Here is a 9,482-nt window from a genome sequence, read left to right as displayed (position 1 = left end):
CTTTAGTTAAAAAACTATCCTAGTTCTTTAGGAATGGAGAATAAGAGTATTTAAAAAAAATCAGCAAATGGACTTGCTTCTGGCTTTAGTTAAAAAAGTCAGCTTTTTAGAGTCACTGCTGAGATCAAACAAGTATGTTATCTATGGAAGAAAGTTTGTAATGTTAAGGATGATCAGCTTTTGACTCCTCAAGTGCCCCACCTTCTGCTCTAGACCTCAAAATGCAACAGGGAACTAGAAAACTGTTTTTAGGATGGAGATATGGACAAGGTCAAAACAAGTGTTCCTTAAAACCAGTCTTCATCAGTTTTAGCTACTCTGGCTCTAAAAGGAGCATGCAACAACTTGTCTTCAGTCACTGTTTTGTTTTTTAAAAATGTTTCCTCATGTAGACATGATCTGGTGCTTTCTTAAAAGACGCAGGACTTAAAAAAAAAAGAACAAATGCACTTCTTAATGTGTTTTTGAAAAACAAATCAGTTTATTGGAGATTATGCTTTTTGTTAAAAAAGTTCATCAGTATTAAAGCAAAGACTTTCTAACCCGTTTTAACAGCCAACAAAACCATTCTGTTCTCCATCCAGTGTAACACTTATTTTTATCCTGTCTCGAGAAATGACTGGTAGCAAAAAATTCTCCTCCAGTAGAAAACTGCTTAAGCACTGCTCCCTCCCTCACAGCACAAGGTGTCTTCAGTAACAGTCAGCTTCGTTCTCCTCTATGGTCCCCACAGTAGCAAGGATGTCCTGTAAGAGGGACTGAGGGCTTTTCTCCACATGGTCACTACTTTTATTTAGCTCATCACGTAGCTCTTCAAAGTCTATAGTACCCAAAGCTAGTATCATGCTCCATGGATCTTGAAAATCCACCCCGTTACCACCATCTGTGGGGAAGTTCTGGGACAGAGAACCCTGCCTCAGTGTCCTTTGTAACCAGGCGATGCTGTGACCTGCAGGTGAATCTCCAGACCATTGTGAATCTCCAGTCCCTTGTGAATCCTTCAGGGTACTACCTGAACAGAAATTACTTCTTAAGACAAGCAGTATATGACAGGCTCTGTGACCTACTGGTTTGTCACAGTCACACAAAGACCGAAACAAAAAGCTGAACAGTTTTGCTCGGCAAAATATCTGCAGCGGCTCATTCTGAGGAATAGAACTAAGGGCTGCAGACAAGACAGGAGCATATGGGCGTCTAGGAACGCCAAGACGGCAAATTGTGTGAGTACAGAAAACTTCAACCAGTTTCAAACCATAAAGTCTGACTTCCCAGTCTAAGTCATGCTCCACAGTTTGGATCGCTCTAGAGACAAACTGCTCTGTCTCTTCCAGCTGACCTAGGCAGTCTTGTTTCAGCCACTTGGTGAAGATTTTGATCACAGCCCTCCTAGGGAAGCCCTCTGGGTCTGTTGACAAGATTTCTTGAAGCTTTGCTACAGTGTTCTAAGTGTAAAAAGACACAGAGAAAGCACAATGAGGTGAGGAACATGCAAAGAAACAAGAACAGCAGAAGTAAAAAATCTAGCCTCTTCATTACTGGTTGTAAAATCTGCCTGCATGAGACTGCACATAACTTGTGAAGAAAGCTGTAAGCAGTACAGCAGTAAACCGATGCATAGTTCAGCTTGATTCTGCAGCGCGCTACACAAAGTCATCATACCTCTTTATTAAACTGATTCCCTGTGACAGGTGACTCTGGAGCAAAGTAAGTAATGAAGGCCAAGTGTCCCACAGCAATCACAGCACTTGCTCGCACGTAGCTTTCTGGATCCTCAAGAAGACTTTCTGTAAGCCTCGGCACCTCTGAAGACAGGAGAGACTGCCTGAACTCATCGTGGTCTGTAAATAAGACAGCAATCCAAAGAAGCAAGGCTTTATTCTCTCGGACCATGAAGCTGTTTCCAATGCAAACAGTTCTCCGCGTCATACAAGGATGCCCACTGACTGCAGGGACGGCTGCCAGTGAGCTGAGCCACTGCAGAGACCAGGCAGCTGCTCACAAGAGCACAGATGCTCTGTGTCAGGCTCCCCATTTTCCAGCAGCTTGGTGACTTTCAGTCAAGCTCTGATAGACACTGGGACTTAGAAAAATCCATTTACAGTTGTTCTAGAAGCAAGAAAAAACTTTCTCCAGGCAAACGGGGACATGGTTTCAGCCTCATCAAAGTTATGCCTTTGCTTAAAGGAGGAAAAGAAGTCTTCCTTCCTTGTTGTCAAGGCATAGGGCAAAGAAAAAGAATGCAACTACAAGACTGAGAGGGGCTGCAGCATGAACTGCTAATAATGCAGCTGAGTGTGCTGGATACTTCGTGACCCGGGGACAACAGCAGTCGACAACATCCCCCTCTCTTCCAACATCGCAGACCTACTGTAGGAGAATTAACACTACCTTAGTACTGCCTGCTGCAAAGCCCGAGCTACCAGTAATGTGGAAACTCCGTAATTAATCCAAAGCATACAAAGCAGATCTAGGCTTTTAGCCTCCTAAATCCCAGCCCCCAGCCTGCTGAGTGAAACCAAACAGACTCTGTTGCAAACTGAGAAAAGGGAAAGTATTATCTGCCATTAAGCATTGTCACCTGCCTTGACATTCATGTCTCAACATATATGACTGTCTCAACACCCCTCAGTTTAACTTGCCAAAACTGCCATTAAGAAGGGCACAACAATCTGAGTTCAACAGAAAAGTAGGGCAAGTTTATTAATCTTTTTGTCAGATTTTGATCATGATCTAAGAGTAAAAATCTTGGCACTTCTTTTCTTAGCCCTCCAGTTACAGGTCAGAGGATGCTTCACAAGCCTGTTTGACTTCCATAACATTAAAAGAAATATTCCTTCAATCTGAAGTGTTAAACCTCTGTACCTACCTTGCAAGTATTTAATCATCTCAGTGACGAACTCCAGAGAAGAATCTCTTACTTCCCAGCAAGGACTGCACAAATGCTTCTGCAGCACCAGAAACACATCTGTAAAAGCCAAGTGACAAGCTTGAACAGACATGAAAGGCAACAAGCCTTACTGAAGCAGTCCTTGTATAACCTCTGTATCATTTTATCTGATGCAATCCCTTTTGCTGCTGCTGTGTGCTTCTCCCAGAGTTCTTCAAAGCACTATTTGGGCAGCTAAACCTACATCCAACATAATTGTGAACAAATGAATCCTGAGTGCTTTGAGCAGGAAAGGTAGGCAAGAGCAGGTTTCATCTATGCCACTAGCTGCTGTTGGTCTCAACTTTACTTAGCTTCGTTACCTTCCAAAATCTTGGTTTGTTCCCACTGACTGTTGGAATAGGACAGTTCCTGCAAGCACACCAACCACTCTAATGAAGCGTGAAATGTTTTCTTTAGAACCTGAAGCAATACAAAGCAGATTTACTTTACTACAGGAGGAGGAATTGTTGCCTTTATGCTAGATAAAATTTGTTTTAGGCTCAAACTTAGAGACATTCTCAGAGTAAAGAAGTATATATGCTTCCTTACACAGAAGCCGTAAGTAAATGGAGCTTAAATAACATTTCTAACAAACACACAGAAAATGCCTGTTCTCAGCTTAGTATTACAAAGTTCTAGTACCTCCAGCTTTTGATTTGCAGTTGTCAGTCATTTTAACAAAACAAAGCAAGAAAACACAACCCCTTAATGCAAAGAATTCAATACTTAAGGGCCATGCCAAGTTGAGTATGTTGGTGCTACTCTTAGATGTGATGGCTCCTGTTTTTTCAAGAACACTCAATGTATTGGTCAGTTACTTGCTCGTTAGAATTTTAGCTATTTCCTGCAAGCAATCCAGAATCAAGACAAGTCTCCTACATATTCTGATACAAACTGTGCTAAGAAGCAACTTTTGTCAGACAGTTTCTCAGAACTACATCCCACTGGGGCAAGCTAATAGACTTGGATCTCTCCTTAGTTCTATACTCACAGTAGGGCTGGTGTTTGGACTCTCCATGTATGCCAGAAGGACATCAAATAGACTTCCTATGAGTGCGTTGCAGTCTGAAACATGGAAGACAAAACTAAAGGACCAATACTGAGAGAAGAAGCAGTTGAATCACAATGCAACTGCTGAAATACAGAAAGACACAGGACTGTAAAACTGTTTTGGAGAAGAAAGCAAATACAGTCCTCAGAGTAAAGCAGAAACATCCAGTCTCTCACAACCACTAAAACCTTTTTAGTTACAGCATTTTTAATTACAGCTCATCAACAGAAAGTAAGGTTAACCAAGAAGTAGGAAGAATTGGAAAAAAAATGAACAACTTTCAGAAATGGAAGTGGTAGTCTTAATTCAGAAAGATCAGCGAAGGAGAATGAGAAATTCTGCAACTACAGAATAGTCAAGTATTTCCAAGATTAAAAAAAGTGCAAAGATTAACTCACCTCTTTTCTCTGGGATTGCTGCTATGACATCAAGAGCTGACCTCTGGACTCTGAAGCAATTGATCAAGATTCGGCTTATTGTGCTTCCCAGAGGAGAAGCTGGCCTCAGGAACCCATTACAGAATTGTAATATTGTCATGAGGGAGCGTAGCAAAGGTGTATAGGGTAAATCCACTGGCAAACGAACCTAATGGGAGGGGAGAAAGAAAACAAAAAAAGTTTCCAGCAAAAGTCTCAAGCGTGCATACAGAGCAGGAGTTTTTGGTCAGGAGGCAGCAAAAATTTCTAGTATGTTCTTAAGGTACCATAATGCCAATAACTACAAACACATTATTCTCCTGTCCCCCAAGAACTATTGCACAGATGGAAGGAGATTCTTCTCACTGATTGGGAAAGCAGTTCAATTTATGTTTTTTCACTGGATCAATAATTGGAGTAGAAATAAAGTATGGTAACAAAGCTTGTGCAGGTCTTCTTTACAAGCCTCAGTATTCCTCTATATATTCCTCTATTTGGAGTCTACTATGCTAGATTTCTTTAACATATGGAAGACCTCACTGTCAACTCCTCTCCGCGTTCTGTTAAGCTCTACTGCAAAAGTCTGCAACCAATATTAATGCTCTTTCAAGGACCAATTTGATCCCCAGGCTTTTTTCCTTCTCTGAATGTTACCAGAGACAGCAGCTCCTCCAGATGAGCGAGGGTCTGACACAGGAGACTAGCACAAGATGACTTGGAGGTCAGAAGACTTTCAACAGTGATGGGATCACTAACAGACTCATCCAGCAAACCTAGAGGACCAAAGGAGGGAAGAGCTCGAGCTGTTAGTGAATACAAATGACTATGATTTTTAAAAGTTAATCAAGATATTCAGGAGATGTAGTATGAGTATCCCTTCAAATGCAACTGTCAGTACTTCACCACAAACACTGCTACTGTCCTTGACTATTTCTACTCTTCCTCCTCCAGTTTTGTCTGCACCAGACGCTTAAAACACTGGCAAGCAGACTAGCCTCTAACTTTTCTATCACAACTGTACCTGCATATTCCAGAGGCTGGGAGGCTGCTCTCAAAATACAGTCCATTGGCTGAAGTAGAACAGTCAGTGCCTGAATCCTCACATCTTGTGGGCTTCAAGGAGGAAACAGCAGTTACCAAAACAAGAAAACTTCAATTCCTTCTCAGATATCTGCTCCCAAATGCTGAGCAGAATAATGCTTTTCATGCAGGCTTTTAAACAAGCCAGCAATGACAGAGCAATGAAAGTACTATCACAATTCAAGCCTTCTTCCAAGCTTCCCTGGCTAACTGAAAGCAGAGGAGAAACGGCTCTGGAATTTAGAAGCAGTCTTATAAATCTGTGCAAACAGAGGGGATTCTATGTAAGAAGGGGGTTTTAGAGACAGGCATTTCTTGTCAACAAAATGGTGTCCTTCTACCTTAAGATACAGGTGTTACTTAGCCTGTGAATCAGTATCCATATGTGCTGTATTCATCTGACGATTTCTTGATGCTTTTTCACTACCTAAAGGGGACTTCTGGAAAAGATGAGGCAGACTTCTCAGAGGTGCACAACACAAGAATCTTAAATTGCATGAGGGTAGATTCCAACTGGATATAGAGAAAATACTTTTCATAGTGCGATGAAAGTGGTTAAGTTGGAACAAGTTGCCCAGAGAAGCTGTGGAATCCTCATCCTTGTGGGTGTTTGAAACTCGAAGGGTGAAGGCCTTGAACAACCTAATCTGTCTTTCAAGTTAGACCTGCACTGAGCAAGAGGTTGAATTCATCACTTCTACAGGTTCCTTCTAACCTGAGTTATTCTACAACTGTCAACAGAGTCTCCAGATGCACGCTTCTGCTGGACAGCAGTGAAAGCTCTTACACTAGTTGGTGTTTTTGTGAAAGAGAAAACTGAACAGAGACTACTGGATTTGACAGGCAGTCAAATTGCATCCTTCCTTATTAATCTTTGCAGTATAAAGTTAAAGCAGTTTGCTATTTCTTCCTGAAATTAGCTGGCTATAGGTAAGATGCAAGGGTATACACATAAACATGATACTAGGTCATTTCATTTATCTCTCTCTGTATTCTTACTATCAGTGTCTGAAGTGTGTTAGCCACTGGCATAGTTCTTGCCAAACAGTCTTATATTAAGGAATGTAGTGGAAAATGCAGTGAGCAAAAAAACAGTTCTTGGAAAGACAACAGAGATACTAGTGCAGAAACATTTACAGAGTGCAAAAATTTAATTGCAGTAAGTCCTACCATTTGTAGACCCTCAGGATTCCGACTGCCAAAGGACCAGCTTGTAGTGGAGTTAAGTGTTCCAGAGCAGAAGTCACTAATGCCCAAAAACTGCCTTCAGAGTCACAAAACACAGGGGACCTGAGAAGAAAGAACTGTAAGTAATATGCCCCATTAGACGGTGGAAAACAGATATATTTCATCACTGGATCCAAGGTGCCAGATCTTTACCATGCCATGTTAAGCAAAAGATTTGCCACCATGTGCTGTGCTTGAACAGTCTCTTCCGTCAAAAAGGATTCTACTTGCTTTGCTACGCCTAACCAAAGCACTTCAGTCCACGGAGCACGACAACTGCCAAACAAACTAGTTAACAGTTTTAATGACTGCTCGATGTGAGAGGCAGAGCTGGACTGAAGGGAATCTTCAATATGCTTTATAATCATTTTGGCACACGCTGGCCAGTCACAGTCCTTTGTATCGAGAGGTTTAGTCATTTCAGACTCTACAGAGAGGGTGAGCATGTGCACCAGAAGCTGACTGGCAGCTGAAGCCACAAACAGGCTGGGATCCCCTTGCAGAGTGAAGATCACATCTATGCCTCCTGCGTGAAAAGAAAACAAGTCACTGGAGGAAAAAACAACCGCCTTCCTATTGCAAGGTGGAGCCTTGTTGCACTCCAACCATATATTACTCTAATTCAAGTACCACACAGCTTTAAATGGCGTTGGTGGGTTTTTTATACTTTATTTTGTAGTCTCTATGGCATTTCAAAGTCAGCCCATCCTTAATGACAAACAAACCAAAAGCACACAAAAGAAGAAAGTAAAATTGTTTTCAGATCCTCAGGTTTTTTTAATAACTCAGGAACTGAAGAGGACTTCAATATAATATTAGCAGAGTTGACAGTGCACTCACTGTGTATTTATGGAAGGAGCGTGTACCATCTCCAGACACAACCAGTAGGAAAAACATGAATGGCAGCAACAATACACTTTTCCATCACATGGACAGCAGCGCATGCTGCATGTTAATACTGATCCAGTCTTTTAGGCCCCTCTGTACATGGGATCTAAAGTTGGTGTTAACAGCAGAATTTACATACCTGTGTACAACAATGGGACTACAAATGTGTGCAAGTATTAAGAGATAAATGAGCCCCTGGTTAGTTTTTCTGCAGTAAAATCAAATTGAAATGTATCTTTCAGTAAGAGTTACAAATAAGAATACAGAAGGCTTTTAATAAGCTATTTTTATCATGTGTTTCATAAGATGTGCCTCTTTGCCTTCTAAAAAGGGCACCATCTTCTGTGCTTGTTCCCTTCTAAAAAGGGCACCATCTCCTCTGCTTGGGAAAAAAATAACAGAAAAAATTAAGTGTATAACTAATGTAACAAAAACCCCACCATCTTTCAATGACTTCAGTATTTTTGACAAACGGCTTATTTTTATCTTCAATAAATGAAAACTCCTGTCTCTCTCATTTGACATCTGAGCAACAGAATGGAATGGAAGAGACACAGAGGATTTGGGGAGTTACTGGTCCTAGAATTACTCACCACCACTGCAGAGGAAGTGGAGGGCAGGCTGGTGTTGCATCATGCTGTGCACACCCTCCACCCAGCCACTTCGCACAGATGCATCTTCCCACACTGCGCTGTTCAGAGGCCCATCCCTGCCAAAGAGCCTGACCAACAGCTTCTCCTGCTGAGGCCAGAGGAGAACACACAGAGTAAATGGTAAGCGAAGGGGCTCAAGGGGAGTGGAGAGGCCACTCTGTCATAATGAAACCTTCTCTTGCTAGAAGTATCACTAAAATGGAAAATTTTCACAATCCCATGCTTGAACTCAACATCTGTCTCTCTCATGGACTAAGCAATAGAGGTGGTCAACACCAAAATCACTTGTTTTTAAGATGCTAGGGACAACTTATGTATGTATCAGTTCCATTAAGACTGCTTTATGCAGTTGTGTGCATCTCTTCCCTGAAGGAAGCCTTTCAGGTTTTGAGTTTTGTACTATAAATGTATTCTACTGTAGAAAGCAGGACTTTAAAAAGCTCCCTCATTTTTGCAGAGAATCGGAGACTTCCTGTCAACCTACTATGGAGGGAAAACTACATCTGTATCTGCAGTTTAAATCTACAGGATCTGTCCAGGGATACAATATTTTGCAGTGACTGCAGTGAGATAGCGTTATCCCATGCACTGTTTTGAAATGAAAATGAGAAGCACTGCATATTAATATTCATAGCACAACTGTGGCAAGACAGAAGACAGCAGCTTTACGTGAGAACTGGAAAGGAACAGTACGACTACAGGTCTTCGTTATCGTATCACTGTGTTTGCTGAGTTGTCTGATGTACGCCAGAAATTTTATAAGCAGAATACGTACGTTTTCAGGTGTCCTCCATATAGGAGGAGGAAACAGATACATGGCAGCAGGTACCTGGGTAGCCGACTCACCTGCAAGTGTTGGAAGCAGTTTTCGGAAGCGGCGAGTATCCCGGCTAACCGCAGAGTGAAGGAGAGGATGGTGGGGCTGGGCTCCGGCAGCGCCAGCACGGAGGCGATGAACTCTGTCAGGCAGGGGTTGTCCTGCACCAGATTCACGGAGGGATCTAGCGACCGGGCGTTGCCCGAGAAGAGGCCAGAAAACAGAGGGTCACTGCCAGGGCTTCTGCCCTCTCACACCTCTCAGGCGCTTGCCCGAGCTGAGCGTAACCCCTCACAACTGTTAGAGACGAATTTGGGTTCATCCGAAGCCCAGGTCCAGGCCTCAAGCACTAAGCGGCCTTTTCAGGCGTCACCGAGGGCACAGCACCTCGGAGGGAGGCTTCCCCCAGGGTCGCGGCCTG

General features: G+C 42.5%; 1 protein-coding gene across 2 annotated transcripts; it reads right to left on the bottom strand.

Annotated features, from left to right (window-relative positions):
• Positions 1-512: 512 nt before the first annotated feature.
• On the bottom strand, positions 513-8,264 carry BRAT1 (BRCA1 associated ATM activator 1). 2 transcript variants are annotated; one of them, XM_035901325.1, is made up of 11 exons: positions 8,185-8,264; positions 6,857-7,730; positions 6,647-6,766; positions 5,418-5,509; positions 5,051-5,169; positions 4,379-4,565; positions 3,921-3,994; positions 3,250-3,349; positions 2,867-2,965; positions 1,660-1,838; positions 513-1,442 (listed from the first exon to the last, which is right to left on the bottom strand). In XM_035901325.1, the coding sequence occupies exons 2-11, from the start codon at positions 7,147-7,149 to the stop codon at positions 693-695; spliced, it is 2,013 nt and encodes a 670-aa protein (XP_035757218.1). In that variant the 5' UTR covers positions 7,150-7,730; positions 8,185-8,264; the 3' UTR covers positions 513-692. The 2 variants fall into 2 exon arrangements, with proteins under 2 accessions (XP_035757218.1, XP_035757219.1); XM_035901326.1 differs by lacking the exon at positions 8,185-8,264 and having other exon boundaries at positions 6,857-7,229; positions 7,544-7,936.
• Positions 8,265-9,482: the final 1,218 nt, after the last annotated feature.

The sequence above is a fragment of the Egretta garzetta genome, unplaced genomic scaffold, assembly GCF_000687185.1.
Source record: "Egretta garzetta isolate BGI_Z169 unplaced genomic scaffold, ASM68718v1 scaffold299, whole genome shotgun sequence".
Taxonomy (NCBI): Eukaryota; Metazoa; Chordata; class Aves; order Pelecaniformes; family Ardeidae; genus Egretta; species Egretta garzetta.
Note: the sequence above shows the minus strand (reverse complement) of the source record. Positions and strands in the feature narration are given on the sequence as shown.

Coding starts and splice junctions, on each gene's coding strand:
- BRAT1 (XM_035901325.1), bottom strand. CDS start 7,149: ATGCTCACCCTCTCTGTAGAGTCTGAAATGACTAAACCTCTCGATACA. Junction 6,767..6,856: donor CTTTTGCTTAACATGGCATG/GTAAAGATCTGG, acceptor CTTTCTTCTCAG/GTCCCCTGTGTTTTGTGACT. Junction 2,966..3,249: donor ACAAACCAAGATTTTGGAAG/GTAACGAAGCTA, acceptor TGGCTTTTACAG/ATGTGTTTCTGGTGCTGCAG.